A 15088-nucleotide genomic window follows, 5' to 3' on the forward strand; every position below is an offset into this window, starting at 1 on the left:
CAGTTCAGAGTCTGAAACACACATGTCACATGGACTATGCTGAAGTATTTAAAGTAAATTACGGAAAATACACCAGGTGGCAACCACTCCTGAAGTTCCAGGCCCCGTCCGCAGGGCTTTTTCCACATACGTTAATTCACTTAACTTATAATCCTCTCGTCAGTGCCAGGATAGGGCTCTATCCAAATGCTGCTCAAAAACGGAAAGAGGGAAGGAAGGAGGGAGGGAGGGAGGGAGGGAGGGAGGGAGGGAGGGAGGGAGGGAGGGAGGGAGGGAGGGGGGAAAGAAAACACTGTCCATTCCAAATTGCTAAAAGCTAGGCCAAGACAGAAAACAAGCTTCTTTTTCAATTAAAAGATGGAATAGAGCTCAGTCTCCATAATTCGTTCTGAGAACATTCCAGTGGCAATGATATAACCAGTTTACTTTTTTTCATTTCATACTGTTCCTCTTTACATCAGTTTTGCTGCTTTTTACTTTGCCTGCTATAATAACACTTGAAAACTTTATTGAGATGTGCAAACTGTTACTAATGTGCTAAGAAGCATTCCTGGGACTATACATAGAATGATACACTAAATTTGGGCTCTAATGTACATTGTTTTGTCAAGTAAAAGAAAGCCCTTATAATTCAACTAATTTGAAGTTCGAGATATGTCACAATCATTTTCTATTTGTTTATCATTGGAATACATCACAGTTTTTCTCATCTTTATTGAGTTACAAGTCACTTACCGTAAAATTCAAGCATTCAAAGTGTGCAGTTCAGTGCTTTTTAGTTTATTTACAGTGTCCAACCGTCACCACAATCTAAATTTAGGATATTTTCATCAGCCCCCAAAGAAACCCTGAAACCACTAGCAGTCACCCTCAGCCCCTGTTAACCCCTACTTTTGGTGTTGATAGATCTGGCTGTTCTGAATATTTCATATATAGGGAATCTAATACAGTATATAAGGAACCTAATAGAAGACATAGTTTTTAATATGAAAACCCACCTGAACTTACCACCTTAGAAACGCATAATCCAACATTTCCAGTTGTCAAATCTGGACTTAGATAAGGAGAGACTTTGTTCAAAAAGACTCTTCCAGTAGGGAAAATGCTTTCATCTCAGAGATGTGCAAGAGCCTCAGAATCAAACAGAAAAGGTTTTTTCTTTTAAGTGGAATTGAATGAGCGAGGGGGTGACCATTGGGCCTGACAGGAAATGTGTTCTGCTGTTTTCTGTGTCGGCGCTGGCTCAGGCGGGGGCAAGCCAGAGCCCAGGCCCTGGGGGAGGAGACAGGGCTCACTGAAAGTTGCTCAGGACGACACAGAGGGTGAGAAATGGGCAGCTGTGGGCTCTTGGTCATTAATTCCATTGGAATTAATTTCAGTGGACTCCCTGAGTCTCAGAGATTTCCCCGAGTTTGCCTCCTGTCCATGCTGGGTGCTAAAGCAGACTTCCTACCGCTTTGTGTGACAGCACTTGCCCAAATTGTAGGACATAAAGAACAAACCTGGGGGTGAAGAACATAAAGCAGAGGACAAGCTTAAGGACTATTGAGGGGCGAGGCGGGGGGGGGGGTGTTCTGTAAGGATTTAGTTTAAGGGGAGGGAGGTGATTGAAAAGCTTAGCAGGATAAAAGCAGGCTTACTAACTTTTGGTCGAAGTAGTAAGTCTCGCTCAATATGAACTTCAGAACCAGCAGGTAGAACTGATCCAAGTGGCTGGTTTATTCTCAGACAACTTCACATCTAACACTGTTTTCATGTTTGGCCCGGATTCCGTGTTTGAGTTTCTATTACATTTCCCCCGCTCTTTCCCTTAAGTCAGTTACACAAACTAGAGGCCTTTTCGCTTTCCTTAAGAGCCTGTAAGACAGGATGAGAAAGCTGCTTGTTATTGCTCTGATCTCCAAAATTCACTATAAAATGGATTCACTTCTGGCGAGTTCCTATCTGCAGATCAGATTTAAGATTATAAAAGTACTTATGTTGCAGTAAATAGATTTATTCTCTACAGACTTCTATTTCTGATGATTTTCATTTTATTTAAAAGATAATAAATTTGCTCATGTGTTTTGCTTTTTTTGTTTTACTTCTGCTTTACCTGTTATTTCAAAATAAAGAATTGAAAGATCACAGTATTTTTTAGAAACTGAATTTAGATGATAGGCACTGGCTCTAATATAATTACTCCAACTAGCCTATAAATTCTAATGCAGCCGCTTAAGAGAAAAGCTTTCCATTTGAAAAACTGGTTTTAAAATGAACTCCAGGGCCTCTTCTTACGTAATGAGTTATTTGGAGCAACATCTCTGCAGTCTTTAGACCCAGGTTACTCATCAGTAGTCAAAGATGCTAGAAATGGAGCAGTGGTCCACCCTGGGGAGTTATAAGTGTAAGTGTAGGTGTTGGTGTGTCTGGGATCTGGAGGTGTCATGTGCTGTGGGAGTTTCTTTGGCACAGAATTTTATTTTCCCCATGGCTAAAGATACTTTCTGTGCTAAAGTTCTGTACAAATAGTATTTCACAAGGCTTTGAAATTTAGGTTAAGCATTCATTCTTTCATTCTAAATAAAAGCCAGTGAGGGGGGTAGAATGGCTATGGTTACCCAAAGAATCGTTTTTAAAAAAACATTTTACTGTATATTATTAACTCAGTTTCTATTAACTGCCAGTGAACATATACTTTACTTTCTCTACAGTTCATTGTGCAAGGAACATGCCTGCCTTCTTAGCTGAGAGACTGCATCAAGCTCTAAAGGTTGGTCTGGAAATTTCATATGTGTTCTTAGCTTCTCTCAAAGAAAATGTAAAAATATTGCTGTTTTGGATAGAATTTCATTCTGTGTCCACTTTGGTGAGTTCTCTTCTGTAGCTAATGCTTCTACTGATCTGTCTCATGGATGGGTCATGAGTGTCCAATCATTATAGAGACAGACACAGCGAGTGTTGACCAAGTCATCTCCCCCAGTCCACAGTGAGTGTAGGCGGTAGAACTGGTTTAGAACTCCGCACCTCAAACGGGACCCGCAGGGCCCAGTGGCCTCTCAAGCTGCCTTCCTTGAAACGAACCGAACTGAGTCAGCAGCCTTTCGGGACGGAGACTCCTGTGATTTCCCGCCTGCTGCGGCTGCTAGATGCTGAGCTCCATGAGCAGGGAAGTCGCTTTCCTCCTTTTCATGGCTTCAGACCCCTCGCCCTGGGCCTGGCCCGTAGAAGGTGCTTACTTCAATACTTTTACTGGACATTTCCTGTGGACGTCCACGTGCACCTTCCCAGTTATGTCCAACGTGAACACATCACTTCCCTCGCTTCCCCTCACCTCCAACCCTGAGTCTGCTCCCCATCCTGTGTTCAGTCATCTCAGTGGGTAGCCCCAACAGGATCTGCCCTTGCCCAGCTTCTGTGGTTAAACCATCAGGATCTGCCCTTGCCCAGCTTCTGTGGTTAAACCATCAGGATCTGCCCTTGCCCAGCTTCTGTGGTTAAACCATCAGGATCTGCCCTTGCCCAGCTTCTGTGGTTAAACCATCAGGATCTGCCCTTGCCCAGCCTCTGAGGTTATACCATCAGGATCTGCCCTTGCCCAGCTTCTGTGGTTATACCCTCAGGATCTGCCTTTGCCCAGCCTCTGAGGTTATACCGTCAGGATCTGCCCTTGCCCAGCCTCTGAGGTTGTGGCGTCAGGATCTGCCCTTGCCCAGCCTCTGAGGTTGTACCCTTCCTCCCATCCTGTCCTCCATGCCCCAGTCATGTCAGCCTTTCTGTTCCTTGACTATGCCAGGCCTCTGCCCACATCAGAGTCTTCTCTCTGCCCTAAATGTGCCTCCTCCAGATCTACCTGTGATGGGCTCCTTCTCGTCTGTCAAGTCTCTGCTCACGTGTCACCTCCTGAGAAAGGTCTTCCCTGATTACTCAGATCCATTAGCTCCCTTTTAGTCACGCTCCATTCCACAGTTCTCATTACTATTTATTTAAGCAACTTGTTAATTTTCTTGACTGGCCATCTCCATTCACTGGAATGTAAACTCTACGAGGCTAGAGGCATGGTCTGTGTTGCTCACTACCATGGGCACAGTACATAGGACAACGCCCGGCATATAGTAGATGCTCAGTAAGCATTTGCTGAATAAATGAAGTGTGTCAGTATCCACTTCACCGCTCAGGAATTTTGCACTGCTCCCTCCTTTATTCTCTTCAAACGATACATCAAGTGTTGTCATCTGTCTTCATAAGCGTCTCTCCATTCGACCCATCTCTCCATCCGTACTGCCAATTTTCTAGGTCGGGCCATCACCCCCCTTTTTGTATCAGCGCAGCCACCGCTGGCTGAGTCCCCAAGCCTGTGGCCTCCTCCGTTACCTCCGCCCGCTCCTGCCCTGCCCTCCGTCCCTCCCCTGCTGTCCCAGCGATCTTCTGAGACCGCAGATCCAATCTGACCTCAGCGCTCGCATGTTTGACAGATTGCAGTAGCTCTTCGCTCTTGGAATAAAGCTGAAACTTCATTTCAGGGCTTACGAGGTCCTGCCTTTCCAGACACATCTCTTGCTGTTCCTCCCCATTGCTTGTGTGTCCTCAGGTGGCACCCTTTCTTCCCCAGACCTTCCCACCTGCTGTTTTCTCCATTGCAATGTGTGGTGTTGGGTTTTTTCTTTGAACCACACCCCTTCTTCTGGCTGGTTATTTACGCTTCCACTTAAATACCCCTTTCTCAGACAGATCTTTCCAGATCTTTAATCTATTTAGACTCCCCCAATATATGTGCCCATAGTGCCCACTATTTCTTACATGTCACTTTATATTGTAATGGCCTGTTTTCTTCCCTGTATCCTTTACAAAATTGGAAGCTTAACGGGGTATCCCATCTCTGTCTTTAGCATTTGGCATGGTGTTGGCACCGAGTAGGCTCTCGGTAAGTATTTCTTGAACAAGTGAGTGATGAGGTTTGAGGTTAAACGAGTGAAGAGTCACCATGGGGGACTATTTTGTGCACCGTTATCTATTTCTTATAAATATAGGTCTATAGGCTGTTCTGTGGCTGGTGAGATTTATACTGTGGACACCTGCTTTCTTAACAGGGCGCTGGAACTGATGAGTTTACTCTGAACCGAATAATGGTTTCCAGGTCAGAAATTGACCTTTTGGACATTCGAGCAGAGTTTAAGAAGCGCTGTGGCTACTCCCTGCATTCAGCAATTAAAGTAAGTCTCTTCTTAAAATTAGCAAAACACATGTTGCCTTTCTTCTCCCCATTTTCTTTCCCTTAGATCCTTAGGAGATGGAGATATGTGACTTAGATTTCTCCCTGTCAGTGTGTAAATGGGTAGTAATAAAACAGCCCTTAACGACGGAGACTATTTTTCAGCTCTAGAATCTCAGGCACATGATAGATGCTCAACATTTTTTTTCTTTTTGGTTTAACAGCCCCTGATATTTCTTCTTTTGGGAATTGCGTATGTAAGTTGTTTACCTATTTTTTACATTGCAGTGTTTTTACTTATTTCTTTATGAAAATGACAGGAAAGAAAAATACATTTCCTCTTTGTTTCACACGAAAAGATAGCATGGTTCTGCAGCTTGGAGTTCTTTCCATTTCAGAATATCGGAAGCTTTTTCATTCTTTTAAATAGCTGCGTATCATTCCATTGTTCGTTATTTATACCCACCGTATCAGCAGATGTTTCCAGTTTCTTGCTGTTGCAAACAATGCCGCAGTATGAATAGACAGTTTCCTAAGGTACAAGGGTATCTGTGGGATAAATGCGAGCACAGTTTTTTCTGTGCTGAATTCTCAGAAGTGGGTAGGATTGCTGAGACAGATTGAATATATTCGTAACTGGTAAATATTACCAACTGACTTCCATCTGCACTTCCATGAAGAATATATAAATCCTTGTTTCTCCACACCTTTGGCACAGAGGGTCTTTTCTCAAGCTTTGCGTTTTTAAAATCTGATAGGGGAGAAATTGTATCTCAGTGTAGAATATACATTTTTCTTACTATGAGTGAGGCCTAACATGTTTTCATGTTTTTAAATGCCATTTGCACTTCCTTTTTGGTAATTTTTTTATATTCTTTGTCTATTATCCTGTTGATATTTGGGGTTTTAATTTTGGGGCGGTCAATTTCTAAGACCTCTTTTCATGTACGTTAGATTCATCTTTTGTCTATGAATTGTAAATGTTTTCCCCAGTTTGATATTTTTCCTTTGACATGGCTGAAGGTGTTTTTCCATACCGTTTGGCATCCAATTCAACTTATCAATCTTTTTTTAATAGTTTCTTGAGTTAAAAAGTTGATTCCTTACAGTCTTATCATTCTGAATGAGAATCCTCCTAAAATGTGTTACACAACTTCCTTTCAGTTGTAAAGAATGAAACCAGTTTCCATTGTTCTCAGATCTCAGTTGATATTTTTTATATATGGAAACCCCAAATAAATTACAAATTACTAGAATTAATAAGGAAGTAAGACTCGCAAAAATTGTGTAAGAGGCTTCCATACATTGAGCTAATGGTTCAAAAGTCATAGTCCTAATAAGAACATGACAACGTGGAAATAATGAACTAGGGGGCTAGCCCCCACTGAAGATCGTTTTCTGCGTCAGCCTCCCCGATGGCACACAGGTCCGCAGACAGTGAGCTGTAGAGTTATCCAAGCTGGGTCCCAGGAACAAAGTGCGCCCGGGTTGTAGAGGGAGCCATCCGACGGCACCAGCCTCCAGAGCCACTGCCTCGGTGAAAAGCAGAGTCCAGGGCTGGTTGCACAGACGCCCCGCAGGCCTTTCTATGCCTCAGCCTCCACCCTACAGCTGGGGAGAAAATCAGCTTTGAAGAGCGTTAGGCCCAGAGCTGAAGAGAAGTAGATCTCCGTCAGTGTAGATAGAGTCCCTGAGGCAGGAGCTCAGAGGTGGGGCCCCGAGGACAAACCTAGCCTGGGAGAAGGGCACGTTTGCTCTGAGCACCCATGGTGCATAGTTGGGTGTGGAGTCTGAGCTGTCCAGACATCTGGGCCCCAGCTACAGGATCATTTTATACACCCTGTGGATTCTGATCTTGGGACCAACTTTGATCAAGCCCCTACAAGGCTGGAGTTCCATGCTACGCAGGAGATCCAGCCATGGCCACCAGGGGCTCCTCCATTCAGCCTGTATTCCTGTGTCACCCCAGACAGCTGAAGCCTTTGAGGTGGCCCTGCCCACGACAGCCACCCTTGACCACATATTGGCCTGGGCCTTTGGGCAGCTATCTTGAGAACTTTCCAGCGTCACGCTCCACAAATGGTTTTATAATGGATGAATGAATGAATATCATTCAGTTAACTAGAGTCATAAACCAACCCCCCCCACCCTTCCCCCCCTCCAACAGAGCTTTTGTTTTTATACTAAACCTTTGCAGAAAGAGATGCATGCCTAAGTTACTTACTCAAAAAGGCAACTCTCAGGCTGTGCCTGCGGCTGAGCACAGATTCCTCCACTGCTCACACTCAATGCAATTTGAATTGATCTTGACACATTACAATAGTTTCAATCAACAGAGGAAGATTCAATAATGTGAACCATATTGTTCTTACTAAGGCAGAAAAGTAGACATATACCTTTTATAAAGATTGTCAGTAACAAGATTGAAACATAAAGAGGGCTTTCGGTTCACCCTCAGCAAACCAGAAAATTAAATTAACCGGTAGCTCTCCCTCCCGCAGCGGTCTGAGTAATCGAGGCTTATTGTATTAGGAAACATTTAAACTACGAGTATCTTGATAGAAAAGAAAAATCCATTGCTGAAGACTTTATTTTATAATTTAAAATTATATAAGGTTTCTTCGTTTCTACCACCTAAAAGTACAGTATTAAGCGATTACTACCTGTTCCCTGCGGATGAATAAGATCCTTTCCGACGGTCAGTGTCTGTCATTCAGGACCTAGAGTTCCATTTTGTATATTGTGGGGGAGGAAGAAACTTCCCCCTTCAAGTCTCTTTCACCTGGTCTAATAATTAAATCTGCACAAGACAGATTAACAAGAGAAAGTAACCAAATGTAATTGCATGCATGTGCATGGGAGCCCCACGTACATGAGAGTCAGAGATCTCACATACATGAGAGGTTCAGGGACAGAAAGGTGTCCGTGACCTACCTCCTGGTCACATATGGGGTGAGAGGCCGTGGGCTTCAGAGGGTCGCTGCAGGGCGATCGGAAGAGCAGATGTTGCGTGATCTGTAGTTTGCCTGCCATACGGCTAGGTCCAAAAAGGTCATTTCTGATAACCTGTTATTGTGGGCAAGGTCCCTAATCAAATATTCTGGGCAGTTGTGTGGGGAAGACAGAAGCTTCTTTGAGCCACAGGGTCTCTGTTGCCTTTAGTGTAAAATAACCTGTGTATCACAGAGCACAGCTTGGGCTGACTCGTTCTGAGCCCTGCGGCTTCAGCCTGGCCTTCAGTGCTGCCTTCCTCCTTCTGCCTGGTGCCTAGACATTTCCCTGCTCATTGCACCTTTCTCAGGTGATGGCTGGTGGGAAGAAGGAGAGAAAGATGTGGGTGGAACATGTGTATCTCTTATTAATTAATCATAAGATATTAATAGAATATTAGGATGAAATTGCATTTTTGGTAGATTTCCTTGATCAACAAGTTAAGTACGTATTTAACAAATGGCCCAGTTCCAGACTCTTTAAGGGAAAACATCACAGTAGTCACCTTCAATTTGTAATCTCTGTGAAGTGAGGTGGGCATAAATAAAATAATTAAAGGATAATAATATGAAACAACATACAATTAATTGCTTGATTGTAAGGTACGGAGGATAGCAATGTAAGAATTTAGAGTAAAAGAAGTTGGGGATTAGAGAGGGACGTGGGTTTGAGCCTGCCTTTCAGGTGCATAAGCGTGTGTTGAGTGCCTCCTGTGGGCCAGGTGTATGCTGGTCAGTGGTGTCTCACAGGTGAATGCTCTGGAAACATATGTGTGGTGAGAAGTAGGAGGGAAAGAAGTAGTAAGTCACTTGATTGATTAGAAGGTCTGCCTTGGGGAGTACTGAAAAATACAATCCAAATGGCAAGATGAATTCAGGTGGAAGAGCTCTGAGATCAATTTATGTTGCACTTATTCAATTAAAGATATTTAATGCATGAAAATTATGTGCCAACCTCAGGGTTACAATTACAGACAAAGAAGTTTTCTGTCATTATGGAATTACAAATAAATGTAAACTGTGTTTGTACAACTATGTTAAATGTAAGGGAAAGAAATATTATGCTAGAAGATCATATAATGGGAGGATTTGACCTATAGGAAGTTATGATTCAGATCTGAAAGTATGTAGACAAGGCAGAGGCGTGGGTGTCGGGAGAAAGCAGAGCCTTCTGACAACAGGAACTGCAAGGGGAAGGCCCTCGTGGTGCAGGAAGAGTAACGAGGAATGAGCTGGAGGGGCCGGTCACACCAGGCCTTTCTGACCGTGTTTAAAGATTTCGTCTTTAGCGTCAGAGCCGCGGGAAGCTACTGAAGAATTTAGTTGTAAGCACGCGGTGTCATAATTAGAAGTACATTTAAAAAAGATCCCTGAGACTGTGGAAAATGAGTTGGCCAGAAGATGGGAGAGAGTGTGGGGCGCTATGTTATTAGTCCTTTAGAGTGGCCACGACTGGGTAGTGAAGGTAGTAAGCAAGCTACTGGCAACGAAAGAAGAAAGAAGCAAAGACTCAGAAGATATTTCGGAGTTAAAATGAAGACGCTTGGTGTGAGGAGCAAGGAAGAGAGATGTTAAGGCCGACTCCTAGGTCTTTAACTTGGGAACAGCTGTGCCATTCTCTGCGAGAGTCAGGCTTTAGGTGTTTGGGGGTTTTGTGGGCTTTTTTGTGCTGTTGTTTTCTGGGAGGAGGGGAGAAAGTGCATGAATTTGGTTTTGCACGCGTTGAGTTTGAGACGCCTTTGAGGTGTAAATGGAGATGTCAGGTCAGTGGCCAGTGTGGTGCGAGACCTATTTTCAGGGTCAGTTATGTTACCAAGTCCTTGTGTGTGGATGGAAATCCTCTAGGGAGAGAACACGGATCGAGAAGAGAAGAAAGCTGAGAGCTGAGACTTATGCGTTGCCAACAGTTAGTGCTGGAGGGGAGGCCAAGGTGGGGACACTGGGGAGGGAGGCGAAGGGCCAGGGCCCCCTCAGGAACCACCAGGGCCCCTCAGGAACAGCCAGGGCCCCCTCAGGAACCGCCAGGGCCCCCTCAGGAACAGCTAGGGCCCCCTCAGGAACCGCCAGGGCCCCTCAGGAACCGCCAGGGCCCCCTCAGGAACAGCCAGGACCCCCTCAGGAACCGCCAGGGCCCCCTCAGGAACAGCCAGGACCCCCTCAGGAACAGCCAGGCTGCTCGCTTGTGGGGGTGGCTGGGCTGGATCTACAGAGCGGGAAGGATCGACAGCTTCAGAAACAGACCCATGAATCTAGCCGGGGAATCTAGTGACCGGGAATGAGAGCCCAGAGTGCATTGGTTGTGGTCAGAATGGAAATGGAATAACTTAAAAAACACCACAAAGAAGTAATTGGACTAAACATAAAGGGTAAAAGATGGGATCAAAGTCGGGAGGAGAGAGAAGCACCGTTAAAAACAGCCCAACAGAAACATTTAGTGAGTTCCTTAAGAACAATTAATACGGCCCAATTAGGAAAGCATGAATTATGTTCAAAGGTTTGGGAATTACACTAACTTTTTTGTGATGAAATTTCTAAGATGCCGTATAAATAGCTACTTTACTAGAGGACATAAGGGAATAGAGGCAGGCGGGAAGGGTGGCTTTTTGTTTAGTGTCTCCAGTGGACCCGAATGTTAAATATAGCTGTGTGTTAAGCTCCTTGCATGTATTTTCTCAACTAACTGATCGAACCCCTAATAATTTTTAAAATTGATGACTAGAGGGAGCTGTTTTAACAGAGCTGGAGCATTGTTGACGTGTTAGCAGTTTGAGAAATTATTACATACGGCAGAACAAGACTTAGGAAAACTGATAGGGCAAGAACCCAAAACTGTATAAAACAGAAGAATGTATGCTAATGCCTGTTGTGTCCCATAAAAGTGATGCTTCACTTCTTTTTGGATGGGCCTTCATTGCTTTCTTCACATTGCCACTTACTTAATATTCACCCCAATGTGAAACTTAAGTGATAAGAAATGCTCGCCACTTGAGTTGCCTTGAATAAAATAAGAATAATGTGAGGATTTTAGGTAACTTAGGTTCAAAGCCATGCTATACAGAAAGTTTTTACCTCTTTTGCATAGTAAACGTGGCATCTTAGTCCTTTAAGCCTCAATCTCAGGTGGTATCTTTTCTGAGCAAATATCTTTTGGGCTAGTCTAGGGGCAAGGAATTTAGACATATACTCTTTGGGGATGTAGTTCCTTTCACTTTCTGAAGTATAGCATGGTGTTAAGGAGCCAGGAGACCTGGCTTCAAATCCTGCTTCTGTCACTTATTGTACGATTTGGCACAAGGTTCCTAACCTCTCTTTTTCTCATCTTACTTATGTGTTAAATGGAGATACTCATGGTACCTGCTGCTTAAAGTTCTTCTAAGGGTTAGTAAATATATATTATTAAAACTATAATTTTAAAATTTTTGTTAAAAATTAATATTATGTAATACTATGTAATTGATGAAGTCTTATTTTATTAAACCCAAATTGAAATTTACTTGCAATATATCAGGAAGAATTTAAACATTATATATCATGAAGAAGATGCTAGGCTGGAAAATAACTACACTCAGGCATGAATGAATGATGGAATTTTGGGCACATTGTGCTAAGTGCTATGGGATTCGATTCCTCTGTGGCCTCCTTCTTATTTATGCTCTATCCGTCTTCTCTCCATCCTGTTCTTTGCAGTTGGATACTTCTGGAGACTACGAAGACGCCCTGTTAAAGCTCTGCGGAGGAGATGACTGAGCCAAGAACATCACCTGCAAAGGTGGCCTGCTCCCATGATGGGCTTTTCCAACAGCCCTGCTTCCTTCTTTCTCACGCTATTTAAAAGCACAAGCAAGTACAAACAGCAACCTGTCTTCCTAACAAAGTTTCACTGTTCCCTAACAACAACAACACGATTATGCTAGAGCATCTCATCCTAATGCAGTAGTTTATAATGAAAATTTAAAATGATGTGATGAATCTCCTAATACTATCTAAATTATATTTCTGTTTAGGAAGTGAGAATCTTTGTAGAGTTCCAAAACGTGAAATGCAAAGCAGGGTAATAAAAGTTGTTGCTCTTGTTAAACTGTCTGTTTTTAGCTTCTACCGACATTGCTGGTACCTGGTGCCAACAACTAATGATATTTTATAACATGCTTTTGTTACAGAAGCTGTTGCTGCTTCAGTCTAGTGCCTTATTAATCACACTCATCTTTAAGCAAAGGAATGAAGATGAAGATGTGTGTGATCCCGCCCCCCGTTCTAGTCACGATCAAGCTATAGAGCGGCAACGCGTGATGGGTTAATTTAGTCCTCAGAAAACATCCGCTGAACTGCCAGCCTAACCACTTCCTGCCTGAATGGCAAGCATGAATTGGGGCTGTTTTATGATAAATAAATGGGTATTTAGAATCAGGAATAATTTGTAAAGTGGGGTAGTAAGCCTTTCCTGACAGTTGTACCAGGTTGTTGTAATGAGCAGGGGAAATAATCAGAGGTACCTTGAAAAGTATTAAATGTTACTCAAATATGATGTAGAACTGTAGAGTTTATATAAATCAAATTGATTATGACCCTTGAATAATATACTGTAATAATAATATGACCTAGGCTAACATTTGTTCAGGGCTTACCATAGGATATAAACTATGCTGAATACCTTTTTAAATAGCTTTTTCATTCTAAAAAAACAACTATGAGGTAGAAACTATTGTTGCCATTTTAAAGAATAATTAATTTTGTCATCTGTATGAATAGAGGACTTACTATGTGCTGAGACTGTACTAGATATTTTAGATTTCATTTATTCTCAGAGTTGTTATACTATTTATCTGCCTTAACTGCTTTAAAATAAAACATGGTTGTATGCGCCAATATTATCCCCATTTTACAGATGAGGAAAACGAGGCTCAGAAAGGTTAGGTTACTAGTCCAAGGTTGCAGAGCATAAAAGCCAAGGTTTAGAATCCAGGTGAGTTTGTATCTGTGCCTGAGTAAGTGGGAGGAGGGTGAGAATGGAGGAATTGATGATCACTTGAGAGGACCCTCCAAAGAGAAAGCAGCATTAAAATAATAAAAAAAGGCTCTAAGGAAATCTCTCCTCCAGGCTTTTTATTCTCATTCTTCTTGCATCGTAGGCATTGGACCAGCTAGTAGCTGCTAAAAGTATATCTTTTTTGTTGTTTTTAATTTATCTTTATTGTTGAAAGTATTACAGATGTCTCCTTTATTCCCCCATTAACCCCCTCCACCCTCCCATCCACCCCACCCCCACGCCTTCCCCATAACAATGTCTGTGTCCATGGGTTATGCTTATAGGCATATAAGTTCTTTGATTAATCTCCTCCCACCCACTCCCCACCCCCACCTTCCCTCTGAGATCCCTCCGTCTGTTCCATGCTTCTCTGTCTCTGGATCTATTTTGTTCATCAGTTTATTTTGTTTATTACAGTCCACATATGAGTGAGATCATGTGAGACTTGTCTTTCTCTGACTGGCTTATTTTGCTTAGCATAATACTCTCCAGTTCCCTCCACGCTGTCCCAAAGGGTAAGAGATCCTTCTTTTTTACAGCTGCATAGTATTCTGTGGTATAAATGTGCCATAGCTCTTTTTTCCACTCATCTACTGTTGTGCACTTGAGAAGAATGTATATTCTGCAGCTTTGGGGTGGAATGTTCTGTAAATGTCAATTAAATCCATCTGATCTAGTGTGTCATTTAGAGTCACTCTTTCCTTGTTGATTTTTTGTCTGGAAGACCTACCCAGTGAAGTCAGTGGGCTGTTAAAGTCCCCTAGTATGACTGTCTTGCTGTTGATTTCTCCCTTAAAGTCCTCCAGAAGCTTTTTTATAAACTTAAGTGCTTCTATATTGGGTACTTATATGTTTATCAGGGTTACATTCTCTTGTTGGATTGATCCCTTTAGTATTATGTAGTGATCTTTCTTGTCTCTCATTATGGTCTTCATTTTGAAGTCTATTTTGTCTGATATGAGTATTGCTAACCCGGCTATTTTTTTCATTTCCATTTGCATGGAAAACTTTTTTCCATCCCTTCACTCTCATTCTGTGTGAGTCTTTTGTTTTGAGGTGGGTCTCTTGTAGACAGCATATATTTGGGTCATGTTTTCTTATCCATTCAGCTACCATATATATTTTTATTGGAGCATTTAATCAATTTACATTTAAGGTTATTATTGATACCTATCTATTGCCATTTTAATTCTTTATGCCTATGTTTCTGTTCTCTCTATTTCTATTTCTAATTACAGCAGTTTCTTTAACATTTCCTGCAATGCTGTTTGGTGGTGATAAACTCCTTTAACCTTTTTTTGTCTAGAAAGTTCTTTATTTCACCATCTATCTTGAATGATAATCTTGCTGGATAGAATAGTCTTGGTTTCAGATCCTTGTTTTGCATTACCTTGAATATTTCGTGCCATTCCCTACCGGCCTGTAGAGTTTCTGATGAAAAGTCAGCTGACAGCCTTATTGGGGCTCCTTTGTAGGTAACAGCTTGCTTTTCTCTTGCTGCCTTTAAGATTCTCTCTTTGCCTTGAATCCTTGGCATTTTAATTATGATGTGTCTGGGTGTGGGCCTCTTTGGATTCTTCTTGCTTGGGACTCTCTGTTACCCCTGAACTTGTGTGACTTTTTCCTTGACCAGGTTAGGGAAGTTTCTTGCCATTATTTCTTCAAACAGACCTCTTCTGGCACTCCTATAATGCAAATATTGTTACATTTCATGCTGTCCCACAGCTCCCTTAAACTCTCCTCCTGTTTTTTAATTGTTTTTTTCTTTTTGGATCTCTGATTGAGTGATTTTTTTCTGCCTTATCTTCTAATTCACTGAACCAATCCTCAACTTCCTCTAATCTGCTGTTTATTCCTTCCAATGTATTCTTTATTCCTGCT

General features: G+C 42.4%; 1 protein-coding gene across 6 annotated transcripts in view; it reads left to right on the forward strand.

Moving 5' to 3' along the window:
• Nucleotides 1-13264, forward strand: part of ANXA3 (annexin A3) — a 50293-nt gene extending 37029 nt beyond the window's left edge. For 2 of the 6 annotated variants that reach the window (XR_013997501.1, XR_013997502.1), the window contains 5 exons: nucleotides 2694-2752; nucleotides 5070-5192; nucleotides 11869-11950; nucleotides 12186-12232; nucleotides 12342-13264. Coding sequence is in view for 4 of the 6 variants with exons in the window: in XM_081117593.1 (XP_080973719.1) it covers nucleotides 2694-2752; nucleotides 5070-5192; nucleotides 11869-11928 (242 nt within the window). In the remaining 2 variants the exon portion in view is untranslated. Of the gene's footprint in view, nucleotides 1-2693; nucleotides 2753-5069; nucleotides 5193-11868 lie in introns of all 6 variants that reach the window. The other 4 variants (XM_081117593.1, XM_081117594.1, XM_081117591.1 and 1 more) reach the window with 3 other exon arrangements.
• The last annotated feature ends 1824 nt before the right edge of the window (nucleotides 13265-15088 follow it).

This window comes from Miniopterus schreibersii, assembly GCF_964146895.1.
Source record: "Miniopterus schreibersii genome assembly, chromosome: 1".
Lineage (NCBI taxonomy): Eukaryota > Metazoa > Chordata > Mammalia > Chiroptera > Miniopteridae > Miniopterus > Miniopterus schreibersii.